This window comes from Amphiura filiformis, chromosome 19 (genome assembly GCF_039555335.1).
Source record: "Amphiura filiformis chromosome 19, Afil_fr2py, whole genome shotgun sequence".
In the NCBI taxonomy this organism is placed as follows: Eukaryota; Metazoa; Echinodermata; class Ophiuroidea; order Amphilepidida; family Amphiuridae; genus Amphiura; species Amphiura filiformis.
The window spans coordinates 21,395,294-21,412,272 of NC_092646.1; the positions used below are offsets into that span (position 1 = coordinate 21,395,294).

Sequence of the window (16,979 nt, forward strand, 5' to 3'; positions counted from 1 at the left end):
AGGAAATGAGTCAAGAAATCCCATGATGACGTCTTGCAGCTTTCTTCAAAAATCGCGAGTTTTTGAACAAATCACACAAATTCACTTTTTTTACACCAAATTTTTGTGACAACATAAAAAAAATGGTTCGGAGTAAAACATTTCAGTTATAGCTTTTCATGAAAAAGAGACACGAACTTAGGGAAGGTTCTTTTCATTTTTTTTTATTTTTTCTCTTTTTCCGAAATATTGAAGAAAACATGTGAAAAAAGCAATTTTGTCACTTTACTCTATAAAGCTAAAAATTGCACATATGGTATAGGCCTATATTTTTGTTTAAAACAAATATTTGGAAAAAATGAAAAAGCCTTCTCTAATTTCATGTCTCTTTTTCATGACAACAACAACAATATAATGTAATAAAACATAGAAAATGGACATATAAAAAGTTTGTAACTTTGCGACTAAGTATGCGATGGACAAATGAATTTGCACATACACTCTTGTCAAACTTGTCAAATTTGACAAGGGAATCTAATCAGCTGGGAACATAACAGATTTCTCCTCAAAATAACTCGCATTCTCATCAAAATTACAAGAAACTATTCAAATAGATATTATTTGAAAAATTTGATCTTGTCAATTATTATAGAATGAATAGATTCTTGTCAAAAATGACCCAACTTAATTTGAGTAGTTTGTCTTGTCAGAGCGGGACTTGTCAAAATGAAATGGATAATCTTGTAAATTAATGAGTTGGAGATCTTGCCAATATGAATAGTTACTTGTTAAATTAAAACGAAAAATATTCAATTTGAATAAACCTAATCAAAATGAACAGTATTTAACGGGATCAAAAATAAATGAATAGTGATTTTATCTTTAAAAAATGAATAGCTCGAAATTAGAGTGTATAGGTTACTTTTCAAAATTTCCTACTTTGCACCAGATCATGTCACATTATCAAACATTTCTAGTTGTTGTAAACAAATCACAACTTATACTTGCCAAAATGAGTGTCAAATTTGCTCAAAACAGTGTCTGACTAAATCTCTTTGAAATTTGCTGTTTCTTGAAGAATTGTACAAGCTCTGTCAAAATAATTGGTACCCATTAATGTTGATGTTTATTGAAAATGCCTCTTTCAAAAATTCTTGAAATGTCTAGAATGTATAGTTTATGACTTGTTATACATTATACAAATTATTTGGATCTGATGTTGAATTTGGATGCGTCAGACTCATCCACTATCAGTGAAAACTGATGGGTACCAATCTTTTGATACCGCTTGAATATTATGTTACTTTCTAAATGTAAAAGAGTGAAAATCTCACTCCCCAAAAGAGTGATTCACTTATAAAACCACTCATAAAAGAGTGAAATGTGTTTTTTAACTTTCAAACCACTCAAATAAAGAGTGAAAACCACTCGAAAAGAGTGAATTTTAACTCGTTCAATGAGTTAAATGAAGGACAACACATTTTTAGAGTTGTCCTTCATTTAACTCATTGAAAGAGTTATAATTCACCCTTTTAGAGAGGTTTTCGCTCTTTTTTGAGTGGTTTTATAAGTGAATCATTCTTTTGGGGAGTGGACTTTTACATTTAGAGAGTACGATTCTAGTAAGGAGTATACGTAAAAGTGAAAAGTCGGGTTATAAATTGGGTCGAATTATTTTTATACCAACTATGATTATGGATCTATATTGCAAAAAGACATGTATTTTCGTTAGTTTTGGTACGAAAATGATCACGTTTTGAATCTCTTTTTACGAGCAACGCAGGCAATTTCCATGATCAAAACATTGGCTAAAAATGATGAAATCACTCCGTAGCAAACACGAAACGTTTTACAGAAAACGTTTAATATCGGGTTATATGAAGGGTATAAAACATTTTAATGACACTCAGAAAACATTTGTGGAAACTTGATGTAAAATGGTATAACATAATGTTATTATAGCTGATTTTGCAAAAATGTTTGCCAAAAATATCTTGCATTAATTAATAATAGTTTTAATGACCTTTTGTTTTAATGACCTTTAGATAACTCGTTACTTAAATGTTATTAAAACTTGAATGAACAAAATCAAAACGCGTTTCGAACACGTTTATAACGGTTTAAAAAAAATATTATAAGCGTAAAAGTTACAAAAAAGAAAGAAAGAAAGAAAGAAAGAAAGAAAGAAAGAAAAAAAGAAAGAAAGAAAGAAAGAAAGAAAGAAAGAAAGAAAGAAAGAAAGGAAGAAAGGAAGAAAGGAAGAAAGAAGAAAGAAAGAAAGAAAGAAGCAGTCTGTATCCCAAGTGTCACACAAATATCCACCACATAAGCTATACGGTATATAATGTGAATAGCTCCGAGTGGGACAAAAATCTTGTGATATACCTTGCCAGAAAATAAATATACCTTTCCATAATATTAAACTGGCAAAATAAATCAACATGATCAAGACGCAGTTTCTTTACAGCGCTTTGTCCACAAGTTATATCAGGTCTACAAGTTAAAATTGATGCAATAGATTTCACCTTACCTTACTCAAGCTAATTTATGACCTATTTTTTCTGTACTAAAAGGTACCTTGCACACTATATCAAAATTTACATCTTTTAACTGAAAAGAACATTCCGGTGTTAAATCACTATTTGCGTTACGACAAGCAAAAACGAATTATAGCATAATTGAGGTCAAAAATCGACAAATCACCTTAGTCAAAATGAAGCAACCGAAAACATCCGATTTTATCTCAATATTCTCGAATAGTAGATTCATTGTGTAACCTGTTAACCCTCCAAGTGATCGGCATCCACAACATGCTCATCTATCAGGGCACTGTTCTTTAACCCCACTACATTTGCACATTCATTGAATGACCTTTGACAATTTGGGTACAAAAACTCATACGTTGCAACTTGAGGTCAAATTTTGCACTATGCATGTTTGATTGAGGTTATTGAACAATGCCATTGGGATGAGGCCATTGTGGTTCATAGTGCATGGTACTTCTGTAAATAATCTCAAGTTTTATATTCAGAAGTCTAACTTTTCATGTCAAAATTTGAAATATAAACAGAATTGTATCAAGTACAAACATCCCTTGGATTAAGCAGCCTAGAGGTTCTTGAAACATAATTTGCGAATTTGTATACTCAGGATTTCAAATCGATTTTCCCCAACCGTGAACTCATCAGTTCATACAAAGAATATTTCAACATGTTCTGCCGCACTGATACTATGATAAAAACATATTTTCTCTCGGTCGATTATAGAAAAACTGGTTCATAATCGGTGTTCTTTCAAATTTTTGTCGGCATGTGGTTCCTTTCAAGATAATCATCATTACCATTTCGGATGAGCGAGCTCTTTTGCGTTGTGGTTCGCACCTGGGTTAGAAAACGACTGTGAAAAGGAGACTAATGATTTCTGATTAGGGCTATCAGATTTAAACCGTACGAATGCAATCTGATGTTTTGTTTCGGGGTTTTAGGTTTTGAAGTTGTTGACTTGTTGATCTGGTTTGAGTTTCTTTCATATTATTGAAAGTTATTTAAAGTGCTTCTGGGTTTTTGAAATGAAAGTGGTATAACTTAATTTTCTCACAGTCATCATTCGGAGTAAATTATGAGTCATTTCTGAACTAAATTTTAAAGCTTACGAATAAATACTATTATGTGGTATGAATTCTTATATTTTCCAATTTAAAGCTCTTATATTTATCATTTCAAGAGTGAAAAAGAAACTTCAGAATTTGTTTCAAAATATTTTTTTTTAAATTTTTGGCGCGTGCTCAATGATAGTTAAACATAAGCTTATGGACTTTCGTCAACATTTTCAGCAAATTTTGACTTATTATATCTTCAAAGCATGTATAAATGAAACTACTGATTACTGAATCAATAAATTAAAAAAAACAAATGAAAGAAAATCATAAACGTATCTCAAAGATTGATAAAATAACATTCTAACTTGAAAACTCGCTGACCTCACAAACCTATCAAAACAGTATCGTGATAAATGAAGAAAATATACAAAACAACATCATTCCATAAATATGTATAAAATAATATTATGTGAACTAATATTAAAGTTCAAATTTCAAACAAAATGAGCGGTTGAAGCTCTTTATTCATTTCACACATCTCTAATAGGCCTAGATGTAGATTATAAGTCATCCAATCCAAATCTAATAGATCTGCATTAGGCGGCTAGGGCTATTCTCTTCGCATTTATCATTACCTGGGAGACAAAATACCCATTCATATCCAAATACGCCGTCACACATTTATACGCACACCACGCCTTTAACGCGGTGTTTTAGCAAAGTGCGTACTCAATCTGGATTAAAAACAGTCCGTTTTAATAAAGTGGATCACCAAATACCGTGTGAATGACCATAAATGGTACACAATATACCTTTTGACCATGACTTTCAACTTGCCCGAGGCGCATCTTTTTGAATTCATCTTTATGTGTGCTCAATATGCAAAATAAGCTCTTTAACTTTTACTGCCAATTGACTTTTTCATTGTACAACCAAATACCCTCCTGGAATAATATTGGAGGCGGTGCTGGGAGGTTAATGATCTAATCGTAGCACTTTGAGCCATAGTGGTCTCATCTCAACGGCGCAGTTGGTTGACCTACATATTACAATCAAAGCTCAAAATTTGACCTTATATTATGGAGTATGAGGTTTTGTGCTCAACATACCCAAATGTCATTGTATGAATGCATGAATAATTTGGGGTTAGAGAATTGAGTCCTGTGGGTGAGCATGTTTGAGAACTTAACAAATTATATAGGTAATCAATGTAATTATGAGATTTGATAACACTAGTCAGCATTTAATATACTAGTATTCAATGGTATTAGTATGATTTTTTTGCCCGGAGCTCTAAAAAATTGCACTACTATACGTGAGCACATCACCGTAAGTATAAGTTTCCTATTCTTTGATGTGTTTTAAAGGGCTCTGGTATGAGTCGAGCGTTCGGGCAGTATTTTTTTTGTGGGACATGAGAGCACATCAGACATATCGAATTGCATTCTGAATACGAAGAATGTCCTCCTGAGTCCTGATATCAAATATTTTAATTTTTTGAAATTCGCGATATAATACACATTTTATGGCAAATGATTAAACATTGATAATATCAATGATATCCGGGATTGATATTTAACAGTCCTCGAAGTATGGATGAAAACCGACGATCACTTGACAATTTTGACCTTTCGTATTGAAGATATGGATATATTTCCCCAAAACACCCAACAAATTAGGTCTTTTTGAGAAAAAATTAGATGCAACATAATATAATGTTATTACAGTCTAAAAGCACACCACATTTCCCTCAATTTCCCCCAAATCTATAACATGTCTCGATCTTCCATTATTTGTTATACTTTGATATGAAAATAAGTTGATTATGACCCATTTAAAATAAATAAATAAATAAATAAATAAATAAATAAATAAATAAATAAATAAATAAATAAATAAATAAATAAATAAATAAATCATGATTACGCAGGTTTTGCCTGATTTGCTGATCATAGCACAACTTCAGTTCAGAAGATAAACAAATGCTGCAAGTCCTTTTTTCTTTTAATGCACTTTTGCGTAAATATGAGCCTTTTAAGTTAATAATAGCAATAAAATAATGGATGGCTTTACAGAAGAGCTGTAAACAACCGACTAGTCAGAAGAAGATTAATCTAAAAATATAGCTCTTATGTAAAAAACCGTGAAGTAAAAAGTCAACAATATAAAATAAAGTGTATACTACCGCAAAATTTTGAGTGCAAAATTACCCAATGACCTGGGTACTAAAATAATGGACTTATACTGTATACAGGTTATCCCAATAAGATCTTAACTCGGACAAAAAGTCATATTTTTCTATAGCCATGATAGTATAGTGTGTTCAAAATATCTGCGGTTTATATTATTCCGTAACTTATTTCCTTTCAAAAAAATGTATTCTTTATATATATTTTGCACATTTAAGAAGTTAAAACAATTTTCATTAATGCATTTGTGAATGTGCACAGTCCCCATAAGTTGATGAATTCATGCAGAATTCTCCGCAAGTCGAATTTTGACCCATTTGTTTGCTAAAGCATACCTTTTGTACTAAACACCGATTGAAGTGAAATGTTTTTACTTACGGAGCAATTTTTAAATGTATCCGACGGGTTTTGTCATTTTCTAACTTTATTCACCGTCACTTTTGTTAGGATCTTTTTGTGACCGTGACTACCTGTATTTTATCCATCGCGCGCTTCCTGTGCTCATATATATGTTGCTAACTTTTATAAGTCCTACGATTTGCATGGTAATATTTTTTCATGTAAACGAAACGAAAATATAGGTAGTTCTCCAAAATTTCCCCGAAAAATCATAGTGAGACTTTCTATGTTCCGTTCTCGTAAATTTATCACTTTCAATGCTCAATTGCTCATAGATACTAGGAATTATATGGTATAATTATAACGAAAATGGTTTGGGTTCCTCTTGAATTTAAAGTCATATATAAAGCTGTCTATTTTCCGTGGCGGATTTTCTGTTCCTTTCTTACTAAGAGAGGCCGGTCGACTGTATATCCGTCAGTACACACTTTTCAATACGGAATAAATGCTAACCTCATCGTGACATCATCCAAGCAGCAAAGTTCATTTCCCATTGAAAAAGCGTGTATTGGCGGATATGCAGCTTCTGCTAAAGTGTTTACTCAAACGGTTCTACGCAATCATCTTTTAAAAGTCATACATTTTGCTTAGAGCGCCGCGAAAGAACAAAACGCCATTTCTGGCTCATGGTTACCTACGTAAAAATGTCAGAATTTCACAGATGTTACAGAGATGATAGAAATATATTGACATCTATTAAGGGCCCACTTCAACCGATTTGAAGTCAATGTTTGAGTCAACATGATATCGTATTTAATAGAATGATATTTTTGTTCAAATTATCACGCCCCATCGATTTGTAATTCGTGCCTTTTGACAACATAAATAAACAGAACAGAAAATGCAGGTGCAACAAAAGTTGATTATGATATGGCAAATTTGAAACTGTTGAATCGGGGGGGGCACTCGATTTGGGAAGTCATGGGAATGTGTGGACAGCAGTTTGAAACTAGGGGTCTTTGGAGAAGGCCTCAAAAAAGGGGTCTTTCCGTGAGACATGGGGAAACTTTTGGGTCAAAAGAAACAGTTGATGCAAAATTTTCAAAAAGTCCTCCTAAATTTGAAATTTTTTGAACAATTTGAAGAAAAATAATGAAAAAAAAATGTGGTCATTCGGTGAGATATTATCCAAATTTTGTCAAAAATTCTTGAAAAAGGGGGTGTCTTTTGGTGACAAGAAAACAAAAAAAGGGTACGTGAGAGGGCGTTCAGTAAAACAAAATAGGGGTTATTGGGTGAGAGGAATATGAAAAATGGGAGTCATTGTGGTCGCACATCCCCATCACCCATTTTGGTGAGTGCCCGGGTTGAATCGGGATGTTTTCTAAGGCCGAACAAAATTTTATGGCACAAAAATTCCAACGTTTCTGATGTAAGTTTCGGATTGATCTTTTGGGATGGTCTGTAATAGCTGAGAGTTAAAGAAATAGTTTGAAACGCTGAAAATGTATTATATTCAATGTTTCTTTCCAGTCACGAAAGTTAACAAAACTGCGCAGCGACATAGCCAAAGTAATTTAAAGTTGGGTTTAACTTTTTGGACGCTCTGTATGTATGCACATCTGATCATTATTCCCTCCAATCGATCGAATGAACGTGAGATTCTAATTATAAATGTGCTAAAAAGTCACGAAGTTCAAGCCTCCTTAAAACTAGAACATCAAATAGACGTATTGTGTCACAGGTGTGATACAGACAATGCTAAATGTCTATCATTCAACAAAACAAATATCAAAAAATTTGTACATCTGTCGGGATGCGGCTTTTAAACTCCAATACGCATGTGCAGTCATATAATACATTTGAATATATTAGGTCCAAATCCACAACTTAAGGTTACATGTTACTATTATTTTCAAGAGCCTATTTTAGCAAACGATGAAAGGTAAAGGTAAACTGACACATGTTGAAACCCTGCGGATTACTCACATTTTCTGCTAAGGGAGTGTTCATAAAAACTTTGGTGGGGTTGGAAATATAGGGGATCAAATAACAACAACAATTGCGTCCTAAGAAAGGGGGTCAAAAATATTGAGTCCTTAATAGGGGGGAATCAAAAACATTTGAGGGTACGGGGTAATGTACGACAAGGCATAATCATCCCAAAAATTTGCGCGCTCCACGGTATTCATTAATTGTGTAGCTGCAAGCTTCAAATCAACAAAATTTGCGCACTTTACAATTTGGATGTAACACTATACCGTAGGCCCTATAACTCCAATGAGTAATAACTTAAAATGGTCATTTTTAGCTAATGAGTTAATAACATATATATTTTTTATATTTTTAGTTTCTTTTTTATAGGACACGGGAGCCGGGGATAAAAACAAACAAACACTTTTACACCATTTAGACCATTTATGAACACTCCCTAATAAACATTTAACTTTGCGTGCGGTATTTCAATGGCAATTTCTCTTTAATTAATAAAAAAAAGTCTATGAAAATAACCACTAACCCAATACTAGCACTGTTTTTCATCATTTGAATGCATTTGCATGATGACTTCGAATACGGTATCTGACCAAACTATAGAATTTTGAAATTTGTGAAATTTTGAAATGTTTTGCCTTGGCCCAGGGATAGGCCTATATGAGAATTTGCTTGGCCAACTCTCTATCTCTCTCGACCACATGACGTCGAAGCACTATTTATCTAATCCATAACTATCCTATTGGTATAAGTTGACATCTAAAAGTAGAAATCAATTTTTCAAAAGATAGTTTGACTTTTAGTGATCAATTTATTTACAGAAGATGTCAACTTGTGTGGGTGTGTGTTCTCATAATTGTATTTTGTAATAGTTAAATGATATGAATCCAGGTGTTCAACATATCGGAAATATTAATGACGGTAAGACAATGTAAACATATTTACATCACGACTGACATGTGAGAGTGATCGATGGAATACCAAATTAAACGCTAGTCGATGCATTTTAAAATATTGATCTTAACTCTGAATCCATCTGTGAGGTCAAATTAGAGCAACAATTTTCAGTTTGGGAGAAAATCCCTTCAAAGCGTTTTTTGACACATTTTTTCGGGAAACGTAACAAAAAAAATATTTTTTTTTTATTACTCATTATCCCCTACCTACCCCACACACGTACACCCCCCTCCCCACAACCACCCCTTTCCACACCAACTCAATTCCTTTTTGCACGGAGTTGCAGGTTCAGGAAAATCGACATTCTAATATAGGCTACATATTGCATGCGCACATAATATATCTTCAACCACTTCACCTGGTAAAATACAGACATCAGCAAACGAAGTAAGGTACCAGTTATGTTCACCCCTGCATATCCTAAGTAAAGACAATATGTACCCTTTAATTTGTTGAAATCGGTTGAGAATTAAAGAAACGCTGACCTGAAACCCAAGAAAGTGACGAAATCAAAGTTGCATTTTAATGTTCTAATCAATGGAAAGCACACCGCTATTCTTTTGTTCGAGCAATGAAATTTGCATCTTCCATTTTGGATCACTGTGTCTTTATTTCGTGACCGATTCCAACAAATGAGATCTTAAATCCTACCTTAAAAATGCAGCAATTGGTTGCTGGTTCTAATTATGACATATCTGTCTTTGTTTAGGATATACAGGGGTAAAAAAAACCGTTCTTAAGTATTTTGCTCTGTATATTATTTGGACATCACACCATTAAGTTTCTCAAACTCTTTCCACTCTTCCTCAGGTCGTATTCTGGACATACCATGTAAAGTTTGCGGAGATCGTAGTTCAGGCAAGCACTATGGTGTCTACGCCTGTGACGGTTGCAGTGGGTTCTTCAAAAGAAGTATCAGAAGGAATCGAACCTACGTCTGTAAGAATCGCAATAGCGGACCATGTCCTATAGATAAGACGCATAGAAACCAATGCAGGTCGTGTAGACTCAACAAATGTCTTCGTGTTGAGATGAACAAAGACGGTAAGTTAGTGTACAATCTATTTTTTACTTATCATGGATTTGGAGGAAGACTATATTGCTTCTTTTCTTGTTCTGTAAGCTTTTGTTTTAGGAACAATAATAATAATAATAATAATAATAATAAAAATAATAATAATAATAATAATAATAATAATAATAATAATAATAATAATAATAATAATAATAATAATAATAATAATAATAATAATAATAATAATAATAATAATAATAATAATAATAATAATAATAATAATAATAATAATAATAATAAATAATAATAATAATAATAATAATAATAATAATAATAATAATAATAATAATAATAATAATAATAATAACAACAACTGTTAATGTAGAGTGTCCATCCAGTGAAAGACTGAACGTTCTGCGGAACGTTCTGACAATATTGAAATGTACCATATATATCAACGATTCTGAAGCATTCAACTTCTTTGATAACTTGAATTGATAAAATAATGGGTTGTCAAAGAAGCTCAGATACTTTTTTATAGTCGGTTCTTTATGTTCTTGGTTCTATGTCTTTTCGATAGGCCCATGGTCTGGGTATATCCGACCAGTCTTTAGCTTCCTGCCGTAAAAGTCCCTTTTAACGGGTTCTTTAATTCATAACCACGTAATCACGATAATAGTTCTTCAACATTAACAAGAGTCAAATATTTAAAACTTGACTACAACATGATTAATGATTCTCAATACCGTATTTTCATATGTGTTATGAGAGGTTCATGCGTTTGGTTGATGTTGTTGGAGTGTGCGCTTGAAGTCTGCACTGTAAATGTTAATTGTCCTCGCGATAAGTCAGATAGGTCCCATCTCAGTCCTATTGAAAAACCCTACAGTTACGTGTTTTATTTTTTCGTGATGAAAATTCGTGATTAAAAATGTCTTTCCAACCAATTCAACAAGTTTTTGCTCCTGTTTACCTTGCTGATCCCAACCACGGTGAACGCACGACCTATATATAATGAGATGTGGAAAATAAAACACCTGGGACCAATGGGAAGTGTGACCACTCCAATATAACAATACATCATGGTTTAATATTACCAAGTGCATATATCGCTTCTTATACAAATAGTCTAGTCAAACGAACGAAAATTTTGTAAAGACAATAATGCATTAAATACGGCGTGTTAATCAGCTGTAAATTATACTGAGCGAAAAGGGCGGGAGAAACATGTAGCATGATCCCAGGAGAAAAGCGCGAGTGATGCAACTATTTATCTGTGATATACTCGGGTTATCCGGCTCTTGAGTACTCACCATTTTTAACTACGCGTCTTTAGTGGTAGACAAATAGTTCGATTTGGTATGAGTGTTTTTATGCAAATAGGTTTTTCATCAATAGGTGTAGTTTAATAGCAAATTAACAAAGAAAGTTAATGAAATGTCGAGCCTGAGAAAAAATAATAGAATAATATTTGCCGAGTGTTATACTCTCTACGGGGATTCCATGGCCTTGTTTAAGCGCGTATTTCGTTGTAGACTAGGGAATATTTCTAAAGATGACTGGTGAAAAGGCAACGGTATGACTTAATACTAGGCATGTTTTGTTAGAGTGTATTTTTCTCAAATTTTTTGTAATATACACAACATTCTTAATGCTATTTTATCGCACATGAAAATGTTTAAAAATAGTTTAGTTCTATAAGCCTATATATTCTTTTCGAAACAAATTTGGCTTGCCATGGATGTTGACCTATATTTATTTGGAACGGCTAAAAGTTTCATTCAGCTTGTTAAGTTTGACAAAATAAATACATTACTATTAATATTATCTGTCTGTCTTAGATAATACAAACATCAGATTTGAATGATGTCAAATAGCCTACTTGTAACACATACAATTTAAAAAAAAACATTTAAAAGGGCATTTCGTGATCCACAGCCGCATCCCCCTACTTTCCTCCAAAAAAGTTGAGATTTTTATACCACTTGTAGCCTCTGGCTACATAATGTTTATGTACCAAATATTTCTTGCAGATTAATTCGTTTGGCAAAAATATCGTCAAATTTGAATTTCGTTCTGGTATAAAAACAGTGGCCTATGGAGCAGTGTAATACATATAATCATGCATAACTCGCAAACGCAAAATCGGTATCAACTGAAATTTTGGGAATATGCTTTTTTCGTGGATCTACTGAAAAATGTCATAAAAAAAGGATGCTAGGATCACGAAATCCTCCTTTAAAAAGCATACTGAAGGAAATTTTGTATTTGGTTGGTCTTTTGTGTGTGTGATTGAAGGATGTGTGGGGTATGTGGGGAGGGGTGTTGGTGGGGGTGTGTTGTGGACTGGAGGTGGCAAGTGCGTGTATAAACTATGTTTTTGCTATGTATCATGCGAAGTTAATTCGATTGCTAACAATTTGTTTCCTATCACTGTTTAGCTGTACAACACGAGCGTGGACCCAGAACTTCTACTCTACGAAAACACATGGTTATGTTCATGCGAGATTCAAACATGCCAGATATGGTTACACCGCCCCCTCCCAACATGAAATACGTCCCACAGATGTCCCCCAACGCACTCTGTGGATGTTCCCTGCCATGCAAGATACCAGATGATGTTCACACGAGACAAGCGGTTAGGACTTCTTCGGAGTATCGGTGTAACTATGGAGCAGGAGTGTACTCACTTGAAAGTACATGTAAAAGGGTCAAGGAACCTTGCTTAAGGGTATGTTTCTTCTTTCAAAATATTCAGAAAATGTTGAATATTATTTTATTTGACTAATTTTAGTTACAAGTTAAAACATACACGTATGTTTTAAAACAACAGTTTAGATTTAAAAGTACATATTTTCAAGTAAAATATAGGCCTAACCTTTGTTTTTATTTTTGTTGATTTACCAATTTTCAAATACTTCTGATATGTATAATATTTTGACAAAAAAACCCAGTATATAACAACAACAACAACAACAACAACAACAACAAATAACCTTTTGGAAAAAACTTATCATCAGTAGATAGTAGAGCTGATAATTTTATAGCTTATCATCATGTGATCATGATTTATTTAAATTGATTTCTGTGGTAAATTTGATTATTTTGCATTTTTCTCAAAAATAATAATACACTGGTAATAAAAATTATGTATATTATTGGGGCAAGGAATCCAATTACTACACTGAAATTTCAGTGACTCAAGACAAGTGGTTCAGTATATATGATAGGAAACGAGGTACATGCTAGCGGTACCTTATTTCTTATCATAAATAACAAACCACTTGTCTTGGGTCACTGAAATTCCAGTGTAGTAATTGGATTCCTTGCCCCTACTATATACATAACTTTTGTTACCACTGTGTTATTAGTTTTTGAGAAAAATGCAAAAATAGACACAAATTTATCGAGGGGTGTAGTACCCCCTTAAAGGAGTATGACTAGCTTTACAGTATCATCCAACCCGCTTTATCCCATTAAAAAAGAGATTTTGGCATCATAAAAAAAGCTCATGTTTTTGGTGTTTTTTTTCATACTCGCAGTGAAATTTTAAGCGATTATGTTCCATTATAAGATGTTAAGAACGAAAAGTGACAGCCTCATCCTCCGTGGTGGGATACAAACATAATGTTCTGAAACACGTGTTTCCTTCTAATATCAAAACCGCTAGCACAATTTCACTCAAAAGTTGGGAATCAGATTATTTTGATACAGGTCTTAATGTGAAGTATACAAAACACTTATACGAAGGGATCAGCCGGACGATGTTTTAAAAGGACATATTGTATATAGTACTTGTCTTTCTTGTTACATTGACAGTGTTTTTAGAATGAAACACTTTCGCTAATTAGTGTAATAGAATAATTTTATTATGTTTTCTTTCAAATCAACAGTTCCCGCATTCTGTGTGTCCGATACCAATAAAGCCAGAAAATATGTGTAATAATAACGTAGACTTAGTGAGCCATAATAACGTGGAGCTAGTGAGTCACCACACTGCGATCAAGTTGCTTCATATGTCGGTGAAATGGGCAAAGAATGTTCCCGCTTTTGCCTGTCTTCCAGAAAAGGACCAGGTAAATATAATTTGTTTAGAATGATTATTACTAAGAGATAAACTGATCAAATGACTTTTGGCTTTGTTGATGATCATGATAATGAATAAAATATATAAAACATAATAAATATCACGTTATTAAATTCATTGCGGAAAACAATAATACCGGTAATACCGGGAGGGCGAGTTAGCGCAGCGGTAGTTCCCTCCCTTTGCACCACTGAGGTCCCGGGTTCAAGCCCGGCGCGGCCCAAGGACTCATGTGCACTTGGTTTATCCCGATTCCATGCTCGCTCTCGCAGGTTTTCTCCGGGATCTCCGGTTTCCTCCTGCTTTCAAAAAAATCGGTGATTAGTTATTTGGTTATCAAAAACTTCCTTCACCCAATGGAATTTGGGGAGCTGCACAGATAATTGGTGGATGTTACAATCTTAGTCCGGTGTGCGCCTAAGGTTCGGCTGCAACTGGCCTAGATGATGCGATCTGATTGTGATGATTCACCATGGCAGCGAAATTACAGCGCTTTGAATCCTTCAAGATCTAGATGGAAAAAGGCGCTATATAAATCCGAAATTTATTTATTTATTTATTTATTAGTATTGGCAATTAATCCCTCCACGCGCATGCGTAATACGAGATTAATATTGGTCAAAATGCTATCTTCAGTAGATAGCATCATATCTTAGCACATAATAGATAGCACATTAAATTATTGGTAGGCAAATGCGCATGCGTAATACGAGATTAAATATTGGTCAAAATGCTATCTTCAGTAGATAGCATCATATCTTAGCACATAATAAATAGCACATTCAATTATTGGTAGGCAAATGCGCATGCGCAATACGAGATTAAATATTGGTCAAAATGATATCATCAGTAGATAGCATCATATCTTAGCACATAATAAATAGCACATTAAATTATTGGTAGGCAAATGCGCATGCGTAATACGAGATTAAATATTGGTCAAAATGATATCTTCAGTAGATAGCATCATATCTTAGCACATAATAAATAGCACATTAAATTATTGGTAGGCAAATGCGCATGCGTAATACGAGATTAAATATTGGTCAAAATGATATCTTCAGTAGATAGCATCATATCTTAGCACATAATAAATAGCACATTAAATTATTGGTAGGCAAATGCGCATGCGTAATACGAGATTAAATATTGGTCAAAATGCTATCTTCAGTAGATAGCATCATATCTTAGCACATAATAAATAGCACATTAAATTATTGGTAAGCAAATGCGCATGCGCAATACGAGATTAAATATTGGTCAAAATGATATCTTCAGTAGATAGCACATACACGAGATTTACTATTGGTTAAAATGCTATCTTCAGTAGATAGCACATACATGAGATTTACTTGGTTAAAATGCTATCTTCTGTAGATAGCACATACACGAGATTTACTATTGGTTAAAATGCTATCTTCAGTAGATATCACATACACGAGATTTACTATTGGTTAAAATGCTATCTTCAGTAGATATCACATACACGAGATTTACTATTGGTTAAAATGCTATCTTCAGTAGATAGCACATACACGATATTTACTATTGGTTAAAATGCTATCTTCCGTAGATATCACATACACGAGATTTACTATTGGTTAAAATGCTATCTTCAGTAGATAGCACATACACGAGATTTACTATTGGTTAAAATGCTATCTTCAGTAGATAGCACATACACGATATTTACTATTGGTTAAAATGCTATCTTCAGTAGATAGCACATACATGAGATTTAATATTGTTTAAGAGAAAATTGGCCACAAACATGCAATTTTGCATGATTTCTCACAATTTCAGTCACTAAATTCAAAGACTTGCCACCAAGTCTAAGCATTCAAAATTTGGAGTATAGGCTATGAGTTTGCTCATAAATTTAATATTTTATGTTAATTTTGATAATTGGTTATAAATGATATTAGAAAATAAAACTTGCATGCGTTTTCTAATGCATTTGTGATCTTATTTCAGTGTTATCTGAAATGGCCAAAGTCTATCAAAAATTGGTTAAAATGCTATCTTCAGTAGATAGCACATACACGAGATTTACTATTGGTTAAAATGCTATCTTCAGTAGACAACACATACACGAGATTTACTATTGGTTAAAATGCTATCTTCAGTAGATAGCACATACACGAGATTTACTATTGGTTAAAATGCTATCTTCAGTAGATAGCACATAATAATAATAGCACATTAAATTATTGACAGGCCTATTAGCAAGTGACAATCCCCCATGCACATATGCGTAACACGAGCTTTAATATTGGTTAAAATGCTATCTTCAGTAGATAGCACATAATAGTAGCACTAGATAGCATCATATCTTAGCACATAATAAATAGCACATTAAATTATTGGTAGGCAAATGCGCATGCGTAATACGAGATTAAATATTGGTCAAAATGCTATCTTCAGTAGATAGCATCATATCTTAGCACATAATAAATAGCACATTAAATTATTGGTAGGCAAATGCGCATGCGTAATACGAGATTAAATATTGGTCAAAATGATATCTTCAGTAGATAGCATCATATCTTAGCACATAATAAATAGCACATTAAATTATTGGTAGGCAAATGCGCATGCGTAATACGAGATTAAATATTGGTCAAAATGATATCTTCAGTAGATAGCATCATATCTTAGCACATAATAAATAGCACATTAAATTATTGGTAGGCAAATGCGCATGCGTAATACGAGATTAAATATTGGTCAAAATGCTATCTTCAGTAGATAGCATCATATCTTAGCACATAATAAATAGCACATTAAATTATTGGTAAGCAAATGCGCATGCGCAATACGAGA

The 16,979-nt window shown here is 33.3% G+C and overlaps 1 protein-coding gene across 1 annotated transcript in view; it reads left to right on the top strand.

Annotated features, from left to right (window-relative positions):
* LOC140140292 (nuclear receptor subfamily 2 group E member 1-like) overlaps positions 1–16,979 on the top strand; it is a 28,334-nt gene that overhangs the window by 8,161 nt on the left and 3,194 nt on the right. Inside the window, exons 2-4 of the mRNA XM_072162074.1 lie at positions 9,865–10,098; positions 12,511–12,800; positions 13,963–14,145. Coding sequence (XP_072018175.1) covers positions 9,865–10,098; positions 12,511–12,800; positions 13,963–14,145 — 707 coding nt within the window. The remainder of the gene's footprint in view (positions 1–9,864; positions 10,099–12,510; positions 12,801–13,962; positions 14,146–16,979) is intronic.